Source organism: Oncorhynchus mykiss, chromosome 29 (genome assembly GCF_057628025.1).
Source record: "Oncorhynchus mykiss isolate SJ-2025 chromosome 29, ASM5762802v1, whole genome shotgun sequence".
Classification (NCBI taxonomy): domain Eukaryota; kingdom Metazoa; phylum Chordata; class Actinopteri; order Salmoniformes; family Salmonidae; genus Oncorhynchus; species Oncorhynchus mykiss.
This window is the reverse complement of record NC_143050.1, coordinates 36,230,817-36,255,000: the sequence shown is the minus strand read 5'-3', so window position 1 is coordinate 36,255,000 and position 24,184 is coordinate 36,230,817. Positions and strand designations below refer to the sequence as shown.

Below are 24,184 nucleotides of genomic sequence, written 5' to 3'. Positions count from 1 at the left end.
TGTTACCCAGAAAGGATTTGATATTTATATAAAAATAGCTGCAATGGGCATTTAAGTATCCAGCCCTGCATTCAAATAAATACCCCACCCAGGACTAAATGCATAAATACCCCACCCAGGACTAAATGCATAAATACCCCACCCAGGACTAAATGCATAAATACCCCACCCAAGACTAAATAAGCCACCCAGGCCTAACCCACCAGTAACAGAGTCTGTGTTCTGTTTGAGCCGCGTACTGTTCATTTTTCCAGCATTTTCATTGTTAATCTATTAGTCATAGAAGGTTTCTCACCAGCTCTCCAGAACTGGTGAAACATCTACAGGATGTTACATCATAACGTTCATAACGAGTCCGGACACACATGAACCTGAAATTACAGTATGTTCATTGTCCTACACACATGAACCTGAAATTACAGTATGTTCATTGTCCTACACACATGAACCTGAAATTACAGTATGTTCATTGTCCTACACACATGAACCTGAAATTACAGTATGTTCATTGTCCTACACACATGAACCTGAAATTACAGTATGTTCATTGTCCTACACACATGAACCTGAAATTACAGTATGTTCATTGTCCTACACACATGAACCTGAAATTACAGTATGTTCATTGTCCTACACACATGAACCTGAAATTACAGTATGTTCATTGTCCTACACACATGAACCTGAAAATACAGTATGTTCATTTTCCTACACACATGAACTTAACCTTGTTCCCAGGCTAATTGCAAGCATATATAAAGCTGACAGAGAGAGAACCCGCTGGTGGAAGAGACCTTGTTCATTATCTTACATACAACCTCAAACATAACCTCGTCCCCTTGCTAAATCATTCTCTTATCACACGCAATCCTGACTATGTTTACTCTCTAGCATAAACCTGACAATGTTCACTCTCTAACATAAACCTGACTATGTTCACTCTCTAACATAAATCTGACTATGTTTACTCTCTAACATAAACCTGACTATGTTCACTCTCTAACATAAATCTGACTATGTTCACTCTCTAACATAAACCTGACTATGTTCACTCTCTAACATAAACCTGACTATGTTCACTCTCTAACATAAACCTGATTATGTTCACTCTCTAACATAAACCTGACTATGTTCACTCTCTAACATAAATCTGACTATGTTTACTCTCTAACATAAACCTGACTATGTTTACTCTCTAACATAAACCTGATTATGTTCACTCTCTAACATAAATCTGACTATGTTCACTCTCTAACATAAACCTGACTATGTTCACTCTCTAACATAAATCTGACTATGTTTACTCTCTAACATAAACCTGATTATGTTTACTCTCTAACATAAACCTGACTATGTTCACTCTCTAACATAAATCTGACTATGTTCACTCTCTAACATAAACCTGACTATGTTCACTCTCTAACATAAACCTGACTATGTTCACTCTAGAACATAAACCTGACTATGTTCACTCTCTAACATAAACCTGACTATGTTCACTCTCTAACATAAACCTGAGTTTATTCATTCTCTAACCCGAGAGACGCATACTATGAGAGTCACATAGAGGCTCTTTGAGGTGGGGGGGTGGGGGGGATGCCTGGCCACTGGGTGTGTGTGCAGTGTAGTTTAGACTACAAACACAAGGTCTGGTCTTGGGCTACAGAGTGAATAGTAGTCCACTCTTTAGGTCAGATAATGGATGAATGAAGGGAGGGGCAGCATTTCTAGTGTTCCAAGCCATGCTTATAGGAAATAGAGTTACCTTATTAAGTAATGAAGTGAACTAACATATCTGGCAATACCATATCTACGATATCTGCCCATATATAAGTAGTGGGAGTTCAAGACATTTGTAGTATTGCACAGACACACATATCAGTGTCTATAAACAATTGGGTTGCCTGTAGTAGATGTGTCTAGCCCCTCAGAATGCCTACCAAACCACAGGGTTTACTGTATGTAGGCTGCAATCTAATCTGAAGCCCATAGATTGGCTTGCTTAGTAAGCTGACCTCAGGCGAGACAGTGACACTATCCAGAGTGCAACTCATGTCTCCCTAACCCTCTACCCCCTAAACCGTGTCCTCCTGAACCATGTCCTCACCTCCTACTCTCTCAGATGGCCTGCAGAGTAGTCTCCCTCACCAGCCAAGTGTCTGAAGACAGTCCAGAGCCTAACCCCCCTCAACACATTTTTTTTTTAACCTTTTGTCCAATACCTTATCCTAAATCAGAAAGACGAGCTGTAAGTGTGTGTATAAACGTGCATAGTCTGACTTAATTGTTGCAGAAATGTAATAACCAATAATATTTTTTCTCAAGATCAGGCATGGGCAACTGGCCCCACTTTTGAATGCCCGCGGATCAATATACCAACAAAAAAAACAACAACAAGCACTATATACAGAGCCTTCAGAAAGTATTCACACCCCTTGACTTTTCCCACATTTTGTTATGTTATAGCCTGAATTTAAAATTGATTACATTGAGATTTTTTTTGTCACAGGCCTATACACAATACCCCATAATGTCGAAGTGGAATTAAGTTTTATCAACAAAAAAATTGAATGAAAATGGAAAGCTGAAATGTCTTCAGTCAATAAGAATGCAACACCTTTGTTACAGCAAGCCTAAATAACTTAAGGAGTAGAAATGTGCTTAATAAGTTGCATAATACAGTTGAAGTCGGAAGTTCACATACAAATACATTTAAACTCAGTTTTTCACAATTCCTGACATTTAATCCTAGTACAAATTCCCTGTCTTAGGTCAGCTAGGATCACCACTTTATTTTTAGAATGTGAAAGGTCAGTATAATAGTATTTCTTCATTCGCATTACCAGTGGGTCAAAAGTTTACATACACTCAATTAGTAGCGTTGCCTTTAAATTGTTTAACTTGGGTCAAACGTTTTGGGTAGCCTTCCACAAGCTTCCCAAAGTAAGTCCATCTATTTTGTGAAGTGCACCAGTCCCTCCTGCAGCAAAGCACCCCCACAACATGATGCTGCCACCCCCGTGCTTCACGGTTGGGATGGTGTTCTTCGGCTTGCAAGCCTCCCCCTTTATCCTTCAAACAAAACGATGGTCATTATGGCCAAACAGTTCTATTATTGTTTCATCAGACCAGAGGACATTTCTCCAAAAAGTACGATCTTTGTCCCCATGTGCAGGTGCAAACTGTAGTCTGGCTTTTTTTATGGCGGTTTGGAGCAGTGGCTTCTTCCTTGCTGAGCGGCCTTTCAGGTTATGTCCATATAGGAGTCGTTTTTACTGTGGATATAGATACTTTTGTACATTTTTCCTCTTGCATCTTCACAAGGTCCTTTGCTGTTGTTCTGGTATTGATTTTCACTTTTCGCACCAAAGTACGTTCATCTCTAGGAGACAGAACACGTCTCTATCCTGAGTGGTATGACGGCTGCGTGGTCCCATGGTGTTTATACTTGCGTACTATTGTTTGTACAGATGAACGTGGTACCTTCAGGTGTTTGGAAATTGATCCCAAGGATAAACCAGACTTCTGGGGGTCTACAATTTTGTTTCTGAGGTCTTGGCTGATTTCTTTTCATTTTCCCATGATGTCAAGTAAAGAGGCACTGAGTTTAAAGGTAGGCCTTGAAATACATCCACAGGTACACCGCCAATTGACTCAAATGATGTCAATTAGCCTATCAGAAGCTTCTAAAACCATTACATAATTTTCTGGAATTTTCCAAGCTGTTTAAAGGCATAGTCATCGTAGTGTATGTAAACTTCTGACCCACTGGAATTGTGATACTGTGAATTATATTTGAAATAATCTGTCTGTAAACAATTGTTGGAAATATTACTTGTGTCATGCACAAAGTAGAGGTCCTAACCGACTTGCCAAATCTATAGTTTGTTAACAAGACGTTTGTGGAGTGGTTGAAAAACAAGTTTTAATGACTCCAACCTAAGTGTATGTAAACTTCCGACTTCAACTGTAAGTTGCATGGACTCACTCTATATGCAATAATAGTGTTTAACATTATTTTTTTATGACTACCTCATCTCTGTAGACTACCTCATCTTACATACAATTATCTGTAAGGTCCCTCAGTCGTGCAGTGAATTTAAAACACAGATTCAACCACAAAGACCATGGGGGGTTTCAAATGCCTTGCAAAGGGCGGCTATTGGTAGATGGGTTAAAATATAAAAAGCAGACATTGAATATCCCTTTGAGTATGGCAAAGTTATTAATTACACTTTGGAAAGTGTACCAATGCACCCTCTAACTACAAAGATATGGGTGTCCTTTCTAATTAATTTGCCAGAGAGGATGGAAACCACTCAGAGATTTCACCATGAGGCCAATGGTGACTTTAAAACAGTTACAGAATTGAATGACTGTGATAGAAAATTGAGGATGGATCAACAACATTGTAGTTACTCCACAATAATAACCTAATTGACAGAGGGAAAAGAAGGGAGCCTGTACAGAATCAAAATATGCATCCTGTTTGCAAGTAAAAATGTGGCAAATAAATTAACTTTATGTCCTGAATGCAGAGAGTTATGTTTTGGGCAAATCTAGCACAACACATCACTGAGTACCACTCTTCATATTTTCTAGCGTGGTGGTGGTTGCATCATGTTATGGGTATGCTTGTTTAATAGTTTTTTACCATTAAAAGAAATGGAATAGTGCTAAGCACAGGCAAAATCCTTGAGGGAAACATGCTTCAATCTGCTTTCCAACAGACACTGGGAGACAAATTCACTTTTCAGCAGGACAATAACCTAAAAAAGCATGTACAATTATACACTGGAGTTGCTTACCAAGACTACTTTTAATGTTCCCGAGTCGCCTAGTTAAAGTTTGATTTCAATTGGCTTGAAAATCTATGGCAAGACTTGAAAATGGCTGTCTAGCAATGATCAACAACCAACTTGAACGAGCTTGAAGAATTTAAAAAAGAATAATGTGCAAATATTGTACAATCCAGGCGTGCAAAGCTCTTAGAGACTAATCCAGAAAGACTCACAGCTGTAATCGCTACCAAAGGTGATTCTAACATGTATTGACTCAGGGGTGTGAATACTTATGTAAATTATATATTTTTGTATTTAATTTGCAAACATTTCTAAAAACGTGTTCTCTTTGTCATTATGGAGTATTGTGTGTAGAGGGGTGAATTTAATATGTTTTGAATTCAGGCTCTAAGAACAAAATGTGGAATAAGTCAAGGGGTATTACAACTTTCTGATGGCACTCTATACCTATGCCCTATATATTTATATACAGTGCCTTCGGAAAGTATTCTGACCCCTAGATTTTTCGTTACAGCCTAATTCTAAATTTGATTAAATAGTTTTTTCCCCTCATCAATCTACACACATACAGTATTGAGTCTTCTTGGATATGACGCTACAAGCTTGGCACACCTGTATTTTTTTCGAGTTTCTCCCATTCTTCTCTGCAGATCTCCCAAGCTCTGTCAGGTTGGATTGGGAGCATCGCTGCACAGCTATTTTCAGGTTTCTCCAGAGATGTTCGATTGGGTTCAGGTCTGGGCTCTGACTGGGCCACTCAAGGACATTCAAAGACTTGTCCCAAAGCCACTCCTGCATTATCTTGGCTGTGTGCTTAGGGTCGTTGTCCTGCTGGAAGGTGAACCTTCGCCCAAGTCTGAGGTCCTGAGTGCTCTGTAGCAGGTTTTCATCAAGGATCTCTCTGTACTTTGCTCCATTCATCTTTGCCTCGATCCTAACTAGTCTCCCAGTCCCTGCCACTGAAAAACATTCCCACAGCATGATGCTGCCACCACCATGCTTCACCGTAGGGATAGTTCCATGGGGAAGGTTCTCTCATCTCCACAGAGGAACTCTGGAGCTCTGTCAGAGTGACCATCGGGTTCTTGGTTACTTTCCTGACCAAGGCAATTCTCCCTCGATTGCTCAGTTTGGCCAGGTGGACAGCTCTAGGAAGAGTCTTGGTGGTTCCAAACTTCCATTTAAGAATGATGGAGGCCACTGTATTCTTGGGGACCTTCAATGCTGCAGACATTTTTTGGTACCCTTCCCCAGATCTCGAAGCTCTACAGACAATTCCTTCGACCTCATGGCTTGGTTTTTGCTCTGTCATGCACTGCCAACTCTGGCACCTTATATAGACAGATGTGTGCCTTTCCAAATCCTGTCCAATCAAATGAATTTTCCAAAGGTGAACTCTAATCAAGTTGTAGAAACATCAACTTCGATTCTCATAGCAAAGGGTCTGAATACTTATGTAAATAAGGTATTTCTATTTTTGTTATTTTATACATTTTCCAAAATGTCTAAAAACCTTTTTTATTTTATTTTATTGTGTGTAGATTGCTGACTATTTGTTATTTATTGAATACATTTTAGAATAAGGCTGTAATGTAACAAAATGTGGAAAAATTCAAGGGGTGTGAATACTTTCCGAAGGCACTGTATATATATATATATATATATATATATATATATATATATATATATATATATATATATATATATATATATATATATATATATATATATATATATATATATATAATTATACATTCATCGGCCAGTTTAATGTGTATGAGTGGAATGGGTGGAATGGTATCAAATACACTAAACACATGGTTTCCATGGTATCCATGTGTTTGATGCCATTCCATTCACTCCATTCCAGTCATTGTTATGAGCCGTCCTCCCCTCAGCAGCCTCCACTGCTAGAGCCGCTTCTTCTTGATTGTAGCTGAAAGGAGTGGAACCCAGTGGCGTTGTCTGCTGCAATAGCCCATCTGGGACAAGGATCGCTGAGTTGTGCGTTCCGAGATGCCGTTCTGCACACCGCTGTTGCACTCCGTCTGTTCGCTTGCGCGATTATTACCATTCTCCCTCGACCTATCTCATCAACGAGCTGTTTTCAGCCACAGGACTGGCTGGATTTTTTTTTTTTGCACCATTCTCTGTAAACCCTAAACACTGTCATGCAAGAAAACCCAGGAAGGCGTCTATAATGCATCCGGCGCTCCTGGCACTGGTGATCAAAATGTAGCTACGGGCCCCTTAAAGGCTATGGCCGGCTCTGACTGCATGTGTGGGTATGGATTTTGGTTTGCAGACCCGCGAGCCACTGAGGCCCTCATGATGAGTTCCGATTTTTTATAGCCCCCACCCCCATCAAAGTTCCCTGCTCCAGATTAATGTTTGGGTGTGTCAGTTAAATAAGCATGAAATGGAACCTGTGCATTTACTTCCTATAAAGCTTATCTTCACCCTCTCTGTCCCTACACACTCGCTGCCAAGAGCTCCCCTGGGCTGCTGTGAGGCTGCTACATGTAAACAAATGTAATATGACGATTAGCTGTGATTGGGGATTGTTAGTGGAGTTGAGTAACTGAGTGTTGTAATACTCTGCATGGTCACTAGGGGAGATGGAATATAGCATTACAGCTCCAGTGTGTGTGTGTGTGTGTGTGTGTGTGTGTGTGTGTGTGTGTGTGTGTGTGTGTGTGTGTGTGTGTGTCCTGATGTGTAGCCAGAGAGTGCAGGGCGAGGACACCTGGGCTGTTATAGGTTCAGACAGATAGTTTCAGCTTCATAGTTATTGTGAGTCCCCTTGGACAGACACAAAGTAAGTGTTTCCTAACACTCGGTTGGGGGACAACTCTACTCACACGGCTGAAGCTAATAAATGTCCCGATGAGCAGATGCATAGTGAGAAAGAGCAGGGCTGGAACGAAAGCCCACAGGGCACACCCAGTATTTGTATTTGTCCTCCAGTAGCTCTCGATGAGGATGGTAGCCATCCCTGAAGGTAGTTCTGAAGTCTTTTTGCTTCATCCTCTCTCATTTTTTCTTACTTCCCCTGTCTTTCTCTGTCCTTCCTTCCTTCCTTCCTTCCTTCCTTCCTTCCTTCCTTCCTTCCTTCCTTCCTTCCTTCCTTCCTTCCTTCCTTCCTTCCTTCCTTCCTTCCTTCCTTCCTTCCTTCCTTCCTTCCTTCCTTCCTTCCTTCCTTTCTCTCTCTCTCTCTCTCTCTCTCTCTCTCTCTCTCTCTCTCTCTCTCTCTCTCTCTCTCTCTCTCTCTCTCTCTCTCTCTCTCTCTCTCTCTCTCTGTCTCTCTCTCTCTCTGTCTCTCTCTCTCTCTCTCTCTCTCTCTCGTCATTCTCTGGCGTTTTTCCTTATCAGTTGATGATGTCACGAGACTAAGGAATACACTCTTAGTAAAAAAAGGTGCTGTCTAGAACCTTAAAAGGATCTCCAGCTATCCCCATAAGAGAACCCTTTGAAGAACCCTTTATGGTTGCAGGGAGAACCCTTTTTGTTCCACGAAGAAGAGTGGGCTGCTGAGGGGAGAACGGCTCATAATAATGGCTGGAAACGAGCGAATGGAACGGCATCAAACAAATGGAAATCATGTGTTTAATGTAGTTTATACCATTCCACCTATTCCTCTCCAACCGTTACCACAAGCCTGTCCTCCCCAATTAAGGTGCCACCAACCTCCCTTTCTACAAAGGGTTCTACCTGGAACCCAAAAGGGTTTCCTATGGGGACAGCCGTAGAACCATTTTGGAACCCTTTTTTCTAAGAGTGTAGGCTCTTTGCTGACCCTCTAGCCTGATTTATACCTGGTGCTAACATGCATCCTTAGTCCTGATCGTGTCCACATTCTGATTGGGCCCACATTTTCAGACAGGTGTAGATGATTAAAAGACACATTGTGATCTGATTGTGAACAGACCTTCCTGACCACCTCCGGAAGTAGTCAGGCATGCATTGTGTCTGAACATCTTACAAGTGTGAACAGATCTCGACAGTGAAACCATAAATCGGGGATGGGCAACCTTGATGGGTATGGGGGCCACAAAAAAAATCGGAACTAATCATGAGGGATCGCTGTTGCTCACTGGTCTGTGCACGCACATCCATAGCCACACATGCAGTCAGAGCTGGCCCTAGCTTTTTGGGGGCCCTACGTGCAATTTCCTGATATTCTACACATTTCGGCATAAGGAGAAAATAAATGTTTGCCGTTTTTAGTACTGCATGTTATCTGAGTGAGAGTGACTAATTAAATCAGTGAGGGACCCCAGTAATTTGACCATGATTACTGCACATTAAGATAGCTGGCTAGACTAACTTACCAATCAAGAAAATGTTAGCTGCAATTCTACACATTTGGCCATGGGGCGGGGAGAAGATTTAGCAATTTTATAACTCTTTTCATGCAATTCCACTAATTGTTCCATAGAGTGGAGAGAAATGTTTTCACTAAGATATCTGAGTGAGAGTGATAGATGACTAGACTAACTAACCAATTAAAAAAATGTAAACTGACATGGACTAATTGAGTGACTGTCAGTGACTGACATAACAAGAGAAAAGCTGCTGAAGGGGGGGGGGGGATTGATCCATAGGCCTACAAAAGGGGGGGACAGTTGCCCATCCCTGATTTAAATCATTATTATCCCGCCTTGTAATATCATTGACAGGTTGTACCATTGACTTATGGCACCAATATGTGTCTTAAAATAAATACATAATAGGTATTATTTTGAAAGATTTAGCTGTCAAATCATTTCCATACAGGGAATCCGGTCCCAATGCAAACACCGTGAACGCATGTGAGACACATTTTAATACCATGTGTAGACATATTTTTTGTGTGTGTGGGTGTGTGTGTGGGTGTGTGTGTGTGTGTGTGTGTCCGTCACTCCTCACAGAGGCATGATGACTCATCAAAAAAATCAGCTCAGTGATGAACTGCAGGATCCCAGTCTCACAGTCACAGTCCATCAGAATGTCACTATAGCTGGTTACTGTTGGGACGTGCCTGTCATTCTGCAGTCCTGGTTTAGTCTTGGTGCTGCTCGGGCAGACTCCCAAGGAGTATGTGCGCTGGGGAAGATTCCACAGAGTGTTTAACAGAGAGCCTGTTTTATGCTTGGCCTAGGGAAAGGATTTGTGAGGGTTAATTGTCCTCTCTGGTACGTGTGTTTGGTCGTAAATAAGGCCGCCACTAGTCATTGGTCACTGGGTATGTCCTGGTCACCCTCTTTTCTCCTCCAACCTATAGAATGTAGCCAAGGTTGTAAGGAGCTCTGAAAGTGGACTCAGTGACATTTTGATGACGGTCATAAATGACCAGTAATGGAGGACAATCCGTCAGTCGGTGCCCAGTCATAATGTTATGTCACCGACTGGCTATCTGGTTACTCACCGCCAACCAGACATTTTGTGCCCCTTTCAGTGGCCGAGGCCACGTATGAAAACACGCAGGCACGCATACACACAAACACTGGGAGTGGTTGTGTTTTCCTGTTCCCCGGAGAGAGCCTGATATGTGTTAGCTATGGCAGAGACAAGGATTCCACAAAGAAATAAGAGAAGAAACAAAAATGGTAATGCAAATCCACGTTATATCAATTCAAATACAGACGTGTAGCAAATACATTTTTTTGACATTTTGTTTTCGTATACGTTTTAATGACTCTAAATAGTTTTCCAAATCCGATTTTAAAAAATAAGAAAAGGGGCTTTTTCTTCATAAATGTAGATTTGTGTATGAACATTTTTCCTAAAAAAAGAAAGAGATTTATGACATACTCAGGTTCAATTGTGGAATCAGTGTGGTAAAATAATATATCAAACTTAGATATTGCAATGGTTGTATGCATTTTGTTGCCAAGATCTGTCCAGAACACCTCACTCTGTAAACAATAACAGAATAAGTGTTCAATAGATTCAGTTTCTAGTTCACAAAAACTGCATTCACTGGTAACAGCAGGTATATATTTAGAAATCAAGCTATTACACGGATAGAATCTATGGATCATCTTCAAGGAGATCTAGTTTACTTTATTGGTCACCGTAAATTTGTGTGGAGTGAGCCAAGCACGGCGCCAGTTTACATCAAACGTTGAAGCCCAATAAAATATCGCAGAGGGAATAGACTTCCCAGACCAACAGGGTTTGTGATGGTGGTCTAAATGTCTTAGACTTCACTCTCTTCAGATCAGATATCAAAATTCAACTGGGTTAAAAAGTACAGAAATCAATCCTCATAGTTTCCGGAATATTATACCTCATTTTGTTTTTCAGAAGCTCGGAGGGCTTCATTTCTTTTACTACCACGTCCGTATATTGTGGGCAAACCTCCTGTGAAATTGGCGGCTTTTCACAAGCAGGCTTTAATGTGCTGGGGTTTGCTGTTTTAACACAACTTTTCACCTCATAAATGTTTTATATGGACTAATGGGTCGATATTACGGTAGGAATCTATTTACCAGGAGAGAATTTATGGAAAGATACAACTTTGAGGTTTCAAGCAAGGCACTGACACTGTTATTAAAGCTGTACCTAGTGGGATAAAATCTTCACTTCAGAATAATGCATCTTTTGGAATATCTCCTATTGTAAGCGACATCCAGGTGAATGGCACAGGTTTACGAGAAGAAATTCAACAATCGTTTATTAAGGGAATTATATTATTGTCTTTTCATTCTAATCCACTCAGTGAAAAACAGAAAGGACGGAAACAATGACTCCCCAAATCATATTATTGCTGGTGATATGGGTTGCCAGACACAAAGCCAGAGCATGGACCCATGGGCCAAAGGGGGGATGGAGGCTGGAGAGGGCCAAAACCAGGGGCCCATGGGGTGGAAGAGGATTGGATTGGAGGTGGGAGACCTCACAGTGTTTCTTGGACATATTTGTCTTGGAACCCCCACTCAGTTTGCTTTAAGTCTGTGCTGGAAAGTGTTTGTGCAATCCTCCACTGATGCTCCCTAAGTGTGTGTATGTGTCCAAAAGTTAACCCAAAAGCTTTAGTCATCTCCAGTATCCTGAGTGCCTTGTGAAAGAGCTTGGCACACGTTCATTCATCAATATGGGAAAGGGGTCAACGCTTTAAAGGGATAGTTACTTTGAGGTGATTTGTGCCCAGAGTGTGGATTGCGGTCTTCCTTGGCACAGCTACTTTCAGGCAAGGGAACACACCAGCCATTTGGTCATTGGGTGAACTATCCCTTTAAATGCTAAATTCTCGTAAAGATGACAGTGTAAACCCCATTCTCTGTTGCATTAACCATTAGTCTGTGTGTGATTGTCATGTAGAGGTTAATAGACATGTTCCCAGAACTGTGTTCCCAAATTAGGAATGGAAATATAAAGTGAGGGCGCCAGCTGGTTTTCACTGTGATAGCCTGATTGCAATGTCTTAGCCAGCCTGTGTGTGTGTGTGTGTGTGTGTGTGTGTGTGTGTGTGTGTGTGTGTGTGTGTGTGTGTGTGTGTGTGTGTGTGTGTGTGTGTGTGTGTGTGTGTGTGTGTGTGTGTGTGTGTGTGTGTGTGTGTGTGTGTGTGTGTGTGTGTGTGTGTGTGTGTGTGTGTGTGTGTGTGTGTGTGACAGCCTGATTTGAGTGTTTAAGTAAGAACCCACCCAGCACTTAGATTACTGTGACATCATCTGTATACTTTATATTTGATCTTGGCAATGAGCACCTTAAGTGTGCGTTTGTGTGTGTATGTGCGTGTATGTCTCTGTCTTTCTCTCTGTCTCACCATCAGCTGTTCTTTGATATTGTATCCCGATCGTTTGTCTAACTGTTGATACATACACTCCAACTCAAGTCAAGTAAAATCTCTCTCTCTTTCTGTCTTATTCTCTCTCTGTATTTACTCTGGACTGTAATCACAGTGTGTTGCCCTTAGCTCCAATCACTTGCTTGATGTTGTAACTGAACATGATCAGCAACTGGGAGTAGTCCTGTGTTGTTGAATCGATGCCAGGGACAGACTGACAGATATGTGAAAAGATATACAGCACCAGTCAAAAATTTGGACACGCCTACTCATTCCAGGGTTATTCTTTATTTTTTACTTTGTAGAATAATAGTGAAGACATCAAAACGCCCCCAGACGAACCATCAAACAGGCAAAGCGTCAATACAGGTGTAACGGTTCTCCTCTTCGTCTGAGGAAGAGTAGTCAAGATCGGACCAACACGCAGCGTGGTAAGTATCCATGTTAACATTTTAATATAACAGAACAGGAAACAAAAACAACAACGAGAATGTAAGAAACTAAACAGTCCTGTCAGGTGAAACAACACAAAACAGAAAATAACTACCCACCAACACAGGTGACACAATCGCAATCGCACTCCACACTGCACTTTCCCACCTGGACAAAAGGAACACCTATGTGAGAATGCTGTTCACTGACTACAACTCCGCGTTCAACACCATAGGACCCAGAAAGCTCATCACTAAGCTAAAGACCCTGGTACTGAACCCCCCCTCTGCAACTAGATCCAGGACTTCCTGATGGGCCGTCCCCCAGGTGGTAAGGGTAGACATCAACACATGGTAAGGGTAGACAACAACACGGGGGCCCCTCAGGGGTGCATGCTTAGTCCCCTCCTGTACTCCCTGTTCACCCACGACTGCGTGGCTGAACACGGCTCCAACACCATCATTAAGTTTGGTGATGACACAACAGTGGTAGACCTGATTACCGACAACGATGAGACAGGTCAGAGAACTGGCAGTGTGGTGCCAGGACAACAACCTCTCTCTCAATGTGAGCAAGACAAAGGAGCTGATCATGGACTACAGGTAAAGGAGTGCCGAGCACGCACCCATTAACATCGACAGCGCTGTAGTGGAGCAGGTTGATAGTTTCAAGTTCCTTGGTGTCCACATCACCAACAAACTGTGGTCCCTAAACACCAAGACAATCGTAGAGAGGGCACGACAACACCTTTTCCCCCTCTGGAGACTGAAAAGATTTGTTATGGGTCCCCAGATGCTCAAAAAGTTCTACAGCTGCACCATTGAGAGCATACTGACCGGTTGCATCAACACCTGGTATGGCAACTGCTCTGTATCTCACCGTAAGGCACTAGAGAGGGTAGTTCGTACGGCCCAGTACATCACTGGTGCAAAGCTTCCTGCCATCCAAGACCTATATACTAGGAGGTGCCAGAGGAAAGCCCAAAAAATGGTTTGACTCCAGTCACCCAAGTCATAGATTGTTCTCTCTGCTACCGCACGGCAATCGGTACCGGAGCACCAAGTCTCGGACCAAAAGGATCCTAAACAGCTTCTTCCCCCAAGCCATAAGGCTACTGAACAATTAATCAAATGGACACCCGGACTGTTTACATTGACACCCCACCTCCTCCCCATTTGTTTTTACACTGCTGCTACTCATTGTTTATTATCTATGCATAGTTAATTTAACCCCTACTTACATGAAAAATTGACCTTGTCTAACCTGTAACCCCGCACATTGACTCGGTAACGATACCCCCTGTATATAGCCTCGTTAATGTTATTTTACTGTGTTACTTTGAATTTTTTTAAACTTTAGTTTATTTGGTAAATATTTTCTTAACTCTTTCTTGAACTGCATTGTTGGTTAAGGGCTTGGCTTGTAAGTATTCAGCACATGTGACGAATAAAATTTGATTTGATTTAATTCGAAAACTATGAAATAACACATATGGAATCGTGCAGTAACCAAAAAAGTGTGAAACAAATCAAAATATATTTTATATTAAGAATCTTCAAAGTAGCTACCCTTTGCCTTGATGACAGCTTTGCACACTCTTGGCATTCTCTCAACCAGCTTCATAAGGGAATGCATTTCAATTAACAGGTGTGCCTTGTTAAAAGTTCATTTGTGGATTTTCTTTCCTTCTTAATGCGTTTCAACCAATCAGTTGTGTTGTGTCAAAATAGGGATGGTATACAGAAGATAGCCCTATTTGGTAACATACCAAGTCCATATTATGGCAAGAACAGCTCAAATAAGCAAAGGGAAATGACAGTCTATCATTACTTTAAGATATGAGGGTCGATCAATGCAGAAAACTTCAAGAACTTTGAATGTTTCTTCAAGTCCAGTCGCAAAAACAATCAAGCGCTATAATGAAACTGGCTCTCATGAGGACCGCCACAGGAAAGGAAGACCTATAGTTAATTCTGCTGCAGAGGATAAGTTCCTTAGAGTTAACTGCACTTCAGTTTTCAGCCTAAATAAATGCTTCACAGAGTTCAAGTAATAGACACATCTTAACATCAACTGTTCAGAAGAGCCTGTGTGAATCAGGCCTTCATGGTCAAATTGCTGCAAAGAAAACCACTACTAAAGGACACTAATAATAAGAAAATACTTGCTTTGGGAAAGAAACACAAGTAATGGACATTAGACAGGTGGAAATCTGTCCTTTGGTCTGATGAGTCAAAATTTGAGAATTTTGGTTCCGACCACTGTGTCTTTGTGAGACACAGAGTAGGTGAACGGATGATCTCTGAATGTGTGGTTCCCACCGTGAAGCATGGAGGAGGAGGTGTGATGATGTGGGGGTGCTTTGCTGGTGACACTGTCTGTGATTTATTTAGAATTCAAGGCAAACTTAACCAGCATGGCTACCACAGCATTATTCAGTGATACGCCATCCCATCTGGTTTGCGCTTAGTGGGACTATAATTTTGTTTGTCAACAGTGTTGGACCGCAGAGTGAAGTAAAAGCAGCCAACAAGTGGTCAGCATATGTGGGAACTCCTTCAAGACTGTTGGAAAAGCATTCCAGGTGAAGCTGGTTGAGAGAATGCCAAGAGTGTGCAAATCTGTCATTAAGGCAAAGGGTGGCTACTTTGAAGAATCTAAAATCTAAAATCTATTTTGGTATGTTCAACACTTTTTTGGTTACTACATGATTCCATATGTGTTATTTAATAGTTTTGATGTCTTCACTATTATTCTACAATGTAGAAAATAATAAAAAAATAAATAAAAACAACTTGAGTCAGTAGGTGTTTCCAAACCTTTGACTGCTACTGTATATATATATCTATATATATATATGCTCCACCTTCATCTATACAGGTACGTCAATTAAGACGAAATTCTTCTTTCCAATGATGACCTGTCTCCCACATCCTTCTCGTATTCCACCACTTCCCTGTCAGTCCTTTCTTCAACAAACATAACATCATGGTCTTAGTTGTCAATAGTTCCATCAGAGACACTTAGACTCTTCATAAGATAATTCACAACCCAGCTCCATCATCACAGCATCACAGCTGATGAGCATCCACACACACACAGTTTGTTTTACTATCCTTGTGGAGACCAAAAACATTTATTCCCGTAAGAAAATACAGATTTTCCATAACCCCTAAACCTAATCCTAAACCCCTAACCCTAAAACTAAACCAAACCAGGACTTCTGGCCCCCACAAGGATAGTGAAACCAAACCATACCACACACACACACACACACCTGGCCCGTAAAACACCCCTGCCTGTTTACACTCCACACAGATGGGCCAATGGAATGTCTTTACCGGTGACATCAGGTGTTGTGACAAACACACATGCCGTGTGTGTGTGTGCGTATATGTATGAGTGTTTGAGTTCCCAGGGTTATAGGCTGTGATTGGGAACACAGGTGATTGCATGCACATACACACCTGTTCCCTTCTTTGAGGACTGTGTGTTTAATCTACAGTAGCCGTGTTAAAAGCTGGTCAATGTGGCGTGTCTGACTGATACTAAACCTCTGCATCCCTTATACTGCTGCAGAGCTGTTCTTTCTCTCTCTTTGCCCCTCTATATCTCCCCACTTTCTCTCTCTATAGCTCCCCACTCCCTCTCCTCCCCTTTCTCTCTCTCTCTCCCCACTCCCTCTCCTCCCCCTTTCTCTCTCTCTCTCCCCATTCCCTCTCCTCCCCCTTTATCTCTCTCTCTCTCCCACTCCCTCTCCTCCCCCTTTCTCTCTCTCTCTCCCACTCCCTCTCCTCCCCCCTTTCTCTCTCTCTCTCTCCCACTCCCTCTCCTCCCCTCTCCTCCCCCCTTTCTCTCTCTCTCTCTCTCTCTCTCGCTCTCTCCCACTCCCTCTCCTCCCCCCTTTCCCTCTCTCTCTCTCCCACTCCCTCTCCTCCCCCCTTTCTCTCTCTCTCTCTCTCTCTCTCTCTCTCTCTCTCTCTCTCTCTCTCTCTCTCCCACTCCCTCTCTCCCCCCTTTCTCTCTCTCTCTCTCTCTCTAAGTTACTTTACACTTCATTTCTCTTTCCTGCAGAGGAGAACTCAGTTGAGGAGATTATCTCGCTGTTTCGCTCTCTCCTTCCCTGAGGAAAGGACATCTCATCACCTCTCCCCGTCTCTCTCTCTCTCTCTCTCTCTCTCTCCTCTCTCTCTTATCACTCCCCACATCCTGGTCTGCTTAATTGCTATTTTCAGGCTGGGAGGGGGATGAGGGTGGTGTGCGTTCGTGCGTTAGTGCATACTGTATCTGTGTGTGTGTGTGTGTGTGCTCTGCAGAGTAGTGTTCTGCTGACTGCAGAAGCCCTACCTGGCAGTGTCAGCCAGTGCGTCAGCACTAGGGGATGGAGGGAGTGAATGAAGGGAAAAAAAATAATTGAGGATCAATCAGAGTGACTGCGGAGAACCCCCACACCACTCACCACATACCGCTCTCACACACACACTGCTCACACAGAAACCACTCACACACACACACACACACACCGCTCACACACTGTGTGTTTTTGCATGGCTGTGCTCACACACACTCTTTAGGAGTGGGGGAAGGAGTGTGCGTATACTCTGTACGTTGAGATGGTGAGTCCTCCTATTCTCATTTTGGGATGTGTGCCTGTGTGTGTGTGTGTGTGTGGACAGGGCTGAAGATGGATAATGTGTGAGGGCGCTGGTGAGAAAAGTGTGTTTGGCAAAGTTTCCCCTCCGGCTGGCTCCCTGGGACGCGATATGATCCTCTCTCTGTGTGTGTAGTACTCTGTGTGTACTCGCTCTTCTTACAGAGTCTGGAGTTTCTTCAGTGTTCTACCCGGAACAGGTACTCTGGCTCTGTGGACATGCACTGAGCGGTTGGGATTAGTGATATGGAGAGTGATTATGTGAGATGCATGTTATCAGGAATAGGTTATGTCGATGATGATTGTGATAGAGGGATGCCGAGGATGACATTGATAAGAGTGTAATAGTGAGAATAATGCCGATGATGATAACGATAAGGATTGAGGTGATGAGTGGTAATGACATTGACGATGGCAATTGAGGATAATGACTTTCTGTGGTTATCATGATGACGGCGATGACGGTGAGAATAACTAGTTTCGCTTACTCATGCCGTGCTATAAATCTTTCTGCTACTGCCCTATATATCTCTGGTGTGTGTGTGTGTGTGGGGGGGGGGGGGCGTGCTTGCTGTGACAAGGACACAGAGAGTGCTGCATTCCTATTGCAATCAGACTGCTCCAGAGGGAACCTACAGCACTGCAGATATATATTCTGTACAGAGGGATGTTCTCAGGTCACACACGCACTTGCACACACACAACACACACACACACAGACGACACACGCCAGGCACACACACTTTACGGAGGCAGGTGTTTTTCTGGTGGTTAAGGATTTCCTGACCCCCCCCCCCCCCCCCCTCTCTCTCTTTGTGCAGTGAGCAGACCCCGGGTGTAGTGACAGAAGATGCTTCCTGCGCTGATCTGTGCCCTGGTCTCTCTGAGCTTGGCCGACAACTTTGACACGGCATACCCTGAACTGGAGCACTACAGAACCATCTATGTACAAGGTAGACGCCTGCGTGTGTTGGTGTATGTAATGATAGTCTATGATAGTCTAGCACCTCTAATTGAAAGTCACTCTGGATAAGAGTGTGTGCTGAGTGGCAAAAAATGTACATTTACCTGTCGCTGTGTTTCGTTTATGACACACTCCTGGAATGTCTCCTGTGGTTTCATAGTATCATCTTATCTCTGTTTGTGTGTGCGTGTGCGCGTGTGTGTGTGTGTGTGTCCTCACGCACTGCAACTGTTGAATGATATGCTATGTGGGGTCTTGTTTTCTCTGTCTGATAGCCTATCTGCTATCTCTCTTTATTTGGGCTGTAGAGGCAGATTGCAGGTCAGATATGTCCCTGTTTGTGTCATGTTTAGAAAGCAAGTGCAGTGAATGTGTATTGGCTACTGTACTCTTTCTGCAGTGACAATATAAAGGTTGGTTTTACCACACACAGTGCTATGGTAGAGTGTGGTACCAGCAGTAGTATGTCGGGTGCAGCTCACCAGATAAAGCAGTATACTGTACTGTGTGTGTGGTAAGCAGTTCTGTTGAACTTTTGTGTAGAAATTAGCTTCAGCATCGATCGTAGTTTCAGGAGGCAGATTCACTGAGTTGGCTGGAGAGAGGAAGTGCTAACTCACTCCTATAGTCAGTATAGTACTGCTATAGGATCAATGTACCCTCAGTCAGTCAGTGCATTGGTTCGTATGGTCCTAACAGGGACGTACTGATGTAGGATCTTAATTTGATCCCTGTTTTATTGCTGAGAGTAGTGCATTCAAGGTTTAAGAAGTGAGTGTATTCAAGATTTAAAAAGTTTTCTAAGGTTCTCAATTTCCACTTTAAAATGTCAGACTTGATTTGCCCTAACAAAAAATGTATTAGCCACTACAATTCTGATTTGAGGATCATATTACAGAGGATGGTCACAGCAGAGGGGTCTGGTCTTTAAACCAACCCCTCAACCATTATGTGCTGGATCAATTATATTGAAGTACTGTAGAAACCAATCATTGTTTTTGAAAAAGTGAAAGTTGCCTCTGGTGGGTGATTGAAATGGAAGTTTAGCTTGTAGCAGTAAGACTATAGAACCTTACTGTACCAGTAAAATCTTGTGCACCCAACAACACTGCCACTGAACAGGTTGACTGAGGACGCTCCATTGTGTACATTACATAGTGCCTCCAGATATATTAGACTTATCAATTTTCTCCACACCAGGGAGAGAGGATTAAATAAACATCAAACACAAGATGAGGTAGTGATGAAATGCACAGTCAAGCTGTATTAGAGAAAACCCTGCAACCAGATTCTGTTTAAAGGGGATGGGGGTGTTTGGAGCAACAAGCTCTCACAGTCTCACTGCAAAATTAAACGCCTGTCCGCGTCCTCCAAACGTACAATTCCGAAGTGTTTTTGTTGCTCCTGCTTCTCTGTAACATTCATCCTGCTGCTCTGTATCGTTCCATTTCTCCAAACGTCAAATTTCTAAGTTAAGGGTTAAGTTCAGGCACTCATTGTGAATGGTTCGGCAAAGGCTAAGGTTTGGGATTGGGTTAAAACATTACGTTTAGGCACCCATTCCGAAGGGTTAACCTTTGGGATAGGGTTCAAACAAAAATGTAAAACTAGTTTCCACAACTGGGATCAAACACCCAACCTTCTGAGCCAGAAGTCACTTATCCACCACCCTAATCCTCAACACCCTACGAGTGGTTTTTATACCTGGTGTAGGAAACTGATTTGTTTGCATGTGGATGGAAATACATGTTAGTGAGACTCTTAGCATAATGTTATTCTGTGTGGTTGACTGGCAGTAGTTCATATTATTATCATATCTATAAACATCATAATAAACACATTATTATCTCAGACAGATTTTTGGAACCTGATATTTGACTACAGGGGTTCTCCTAATACTCTGGTCACTTACATTAAATCAGCATTACACAACATGCTACATTATAATATATATATAATATATAAAATACAATGTAGAACTATATTGTTTAAATCGAAAATTACAACAACATGGTTTTTGTGACAGGGCAGAACAACAGGGATGTTGTAATTCACTTGGGATAAAAGAGATGGGAACTATTTAGCTATTGAGCAAGCCTCTGCTTCCAGGCCCAGATCTTGCTAATCGATTTCATATGGCATAACGTGATAACAAACAGGTTAAATACCATTCAGAGAAAATAAACCAGCCCATTTTTTGTTAAGATAGAGAGAACCAAACAATGGGTTGGTGTTGTTGTTGAAGTTAGGAATAGAGAGAGATACTGTATGAGAGAGAGAGAAAAAATTGAGAAATGTACAAAGAGAGAACCACCCCTGTATTACTAATGGTTTAACCCATTCCTTTATTTCAGAGAATGGCCCTCAGCTCTCTGTGGTGACGGAGCAGTCCAAGGTGGTGTCGAGGCGGGGGGGTAATGCCACCCTGCCCTGTAAATTCCACAGGGATGCGTCACTGCCGGCCAACCCCAAACTGAGGATCAAATGGACTAAGCTGACCTCAGACTACCTCAAAGAGGTGTGTTTACACTTGAACCAATGTCATAAAACTATAAGCAAAATAACTTGTCCATATAATACACTACTTTTGATCAGTCTGGTCAAAAATAGTGCACTATGTGGATTTTTTTTTAACCTTTATTTAACTAGGCAAGTCAGTTAAGAACAAGTTCTTATTTTCAATGACAGCCTAGGTCGGAGGTCCGGAAGATAATTATAATAATTTGTACACTGCAAATTGACCACAGCTACACCCAAAAAGAGATTGTATTTGAAAATAAACCCCTTTTTTTTTTTAGACACAAGCAAAAAAGATTACGGTAGTACTTGTGAACATATTTCCTAAAACAAACAAGTTTTTGCTGAATTCCTGGTGATTTTACAGTCTTTTCTGCCAGAAAATGGAATTGCCCCCCAAAATATAGAGTACCAGTCAAGTTTGGACACACCTACTCACTCAAGTAGTTTTTATTTATTTTTTACTATTTTCTACATTGTAGAATAGTAGTGAAGACATCAAAACTATGAAATAACATAAGGAATCATGTAGTAACCAAAAAAGTGTTAAACAAATCAAAATCTATTTTATATTTGAGATTCCTTATTACATCTCCAACATCAACATATGTGAAAATTGCGCTTTTCTAGGTTTTGTAGTAAAACAGATAGAGGAAGATACGTTTCTAATGACGTCATCAGTTTGCATCATGTGATTTTAACCAATTATGAGTAGGCATCTCTAATGTCTACTAATTGGTTGATGATGACATTATAAAACCCTATCTTCCTCTATCTTTTTTACTATAATTGTATTGAAAAGTTGTTGTTTTTTCACTAAAAACTAAAAAGCACCCATAGGTGTGTCATTCCACCAATTTGATGCATTTTGAGTTTAACTTATTTACATTCTATCATAAAGAGCACAAATGTTCAACTACATAAAACACTTAATTTTTCCATCTCAAGAGGTTAAATAAAAAACATTATTATAGTAAGTGCCCATAAGTGCCAAATAAAGTAACAGGGTTGACCGTAACAGGGTTGACCGTAACAGGGTTGACCGTAACAGGGTTGACCGTAACAGGGTTGGCCGTAACAGGGTTGACCGAAACAGGGTTGACCGTAACAGGGTTGGCCGTAACAGGGTTGACCGAAACAGGGTTGGCCGTAACAGGGTTGACCGTAACAGGGTTGACAATTTCATTTTAAATCAGCCATAAATCCCCTTGTGATGGCGAATGGAAGTTTTTTTGTGTGCAACAAGGAGGTGCAATTGAATGGAAGCTTCACAACAACAACAAACAAAACAATTCTAGCCCGTCTGTCAATAGGTAACAGGGTTGAAGTGTTATGCTTGTCCCAATCAATTTTCCATAAAACAAAAAAACGGAAATGGCAAAAAAAGAGATGCCCAGCTCACCTGCTTTAACACTACGATCTGACTATTAGATGTTCAGCGTTCCTTCAGAACAAAAATATTTCAAAAGGAATCTTTTCACCACATTAAAACGAGAGTTCAGTTCACGTAACAGGGTTGACCTCAAAATGAGGGACAGATGTCAAATGTAGACTAATCACATTAAATAAATAATCATCTTCAAAATGGACTTTGTCAAAGCAACAAAATAACTAGGGCTTCACGATTATGGTGAAAACTTGGGAGACATTTTGAAGATAAGTGGTTTCAAATATATTCTAGGAGTCACACAGGGTGCAAGGAGGGACATGTCAAAATGCTGAATTATTCATATTGAAAATCTGATTTATTGAACTCCCCATGGTTTCTATATTAAGGGGAACTTCATTTCATGTGACAGGCTTTTACAATTCAAAATTGGTGCACAATTTCTACTTAATATATCAAAGAGATGCAAAAGGCCCTCATTTCGTGGAACAACCTCGGAACTAACTGATGCTATCGCTGACAAATCCTTCTTCTTCTTCTTCTTGTTCCAGGTGGATGTCTTCGTTGCCATGGGTTTCCACAAGCGGAGCTACGGACGTTTCCACGGGCGCGTCTACCTACAGGACTCGGCCCCCACAGATGCGTCGTTGGTCATCACAGAACTCACACTGGAGGATTATGGGAGATATAAGTGTGAGGTCATCGACGGGTTGGAAGATGGAACAGGCGTGGTGTCCCTGGACCTGCAAGGTAGCACGCACAAACACACAATTTCACAGTGTGCGTGACCTCACCGCAGTCTGTCGACACAACAGCTAGTATTCAATATGGACTCTGTTTGACAAAGTTCTTGAGAGAACCGTCCTTTGGTAAAGTCTATTTACTGTAGCAGCCTGTCCTTGTCTAAATGGCCCAGGGTTCTGGCTATATATAGCACCGCGAGCTGAGACTACCTAGGAGGACTGTCAGGGGCACACACACGTCAGGCCCGGAGTAATGGAGTTCATCATTTAGGTTTCCATTCCTGGCTCACCTCCAAGGAACAGGGTATAACGCCATGCATCACCCAGCTAGACCAGCTCCATTATATATGAGAATGATCAACTATCACTGCCACCATCAATCTGGAGCTACAGCTACCCACACATATTGCAATGGACTCGAAATTGTAGGATTTGAGCAAATGCTATAAGCTAATGGGGTTTATCTTTTTTTACAACTTGTATAATGTTTTTCACCTGTTTAAGATGAGTACATAAAACCCCAAAGCAAATGGATGTTTTATGATGTCCTGTCTCTCCTCCCTCTCTCTCCCAGGTATCGTCTACCCATACTTCCCTCGGCTTGGTCGTTACAACCTGAACTTCTTTGATGCCGAGCGGGCGTGTCGCGAGCAGGACTCCATCGTGGCGTCGTTTGACCAGCTGTACGAGGCGTGGCGTGGGGGGTTAGACTGGTGTAACGCTGGTTGGCTGAGTGACGGATCCGTCCAGTACCCCATCACCACCCCCAGGGAGCCCTGTGGGGGCAAGAACACTGTCCCCGGGGTACGCAACTACGGCCTCAGAGACAAGGAGAAGAACAGATACGACGTGTTCTGTTTCACCTCCAACTACAAAGGTGTGTGTGTGTGTGTGTGTGTGGGGGGGGGGGGGGTTGT

The 24,184-nt window shown here is 42.2% G+C and overlaps 1 protein-coding gene across 3 annotated transcripts in view; it reads left to right on the top strand.

Moving 5' to 3' along the window:
* Positions 1–24,184, top strand: part of hapln1b (hyaluronan and proteoglycan link protein 1b) — a 31,386-nt gene that overhangs the window by 3,873 nt on the left and 3,329 nt on the right. The window contains exons 2-6 of one of the 3 annotated variants that reach the window (XM_090227102.1): positions 12,879–13,004; positions 18,478–18,609; positions 20,975–21,138; positions 23,076–23,274; positions 23,842–24,144. In XM_090227102.1, coding sequence (XP_090083228.1) covers positions 18,507–18,609; positions 20,975–21,138; positions 23,076–23,274; positions 23,842–24,144 — 769 coding nt within the window. In that variant the 5' untranslated portion in view covers positions 12,879–13,004; positions 18,478–18,506. Of the gene's footprint in view, positions 1–12,878; positions 13,005–17,354; positions 17,622–18,477; positions 18,610–20,974; positions 21,139–23,075; positions 23,275–23,841; positions 24,145–24,184 lie in introns of those variants that run through there. The other 2 variants (XM_021590632.3, XM_021590631.3) reach the window with 2 other exon arrangements.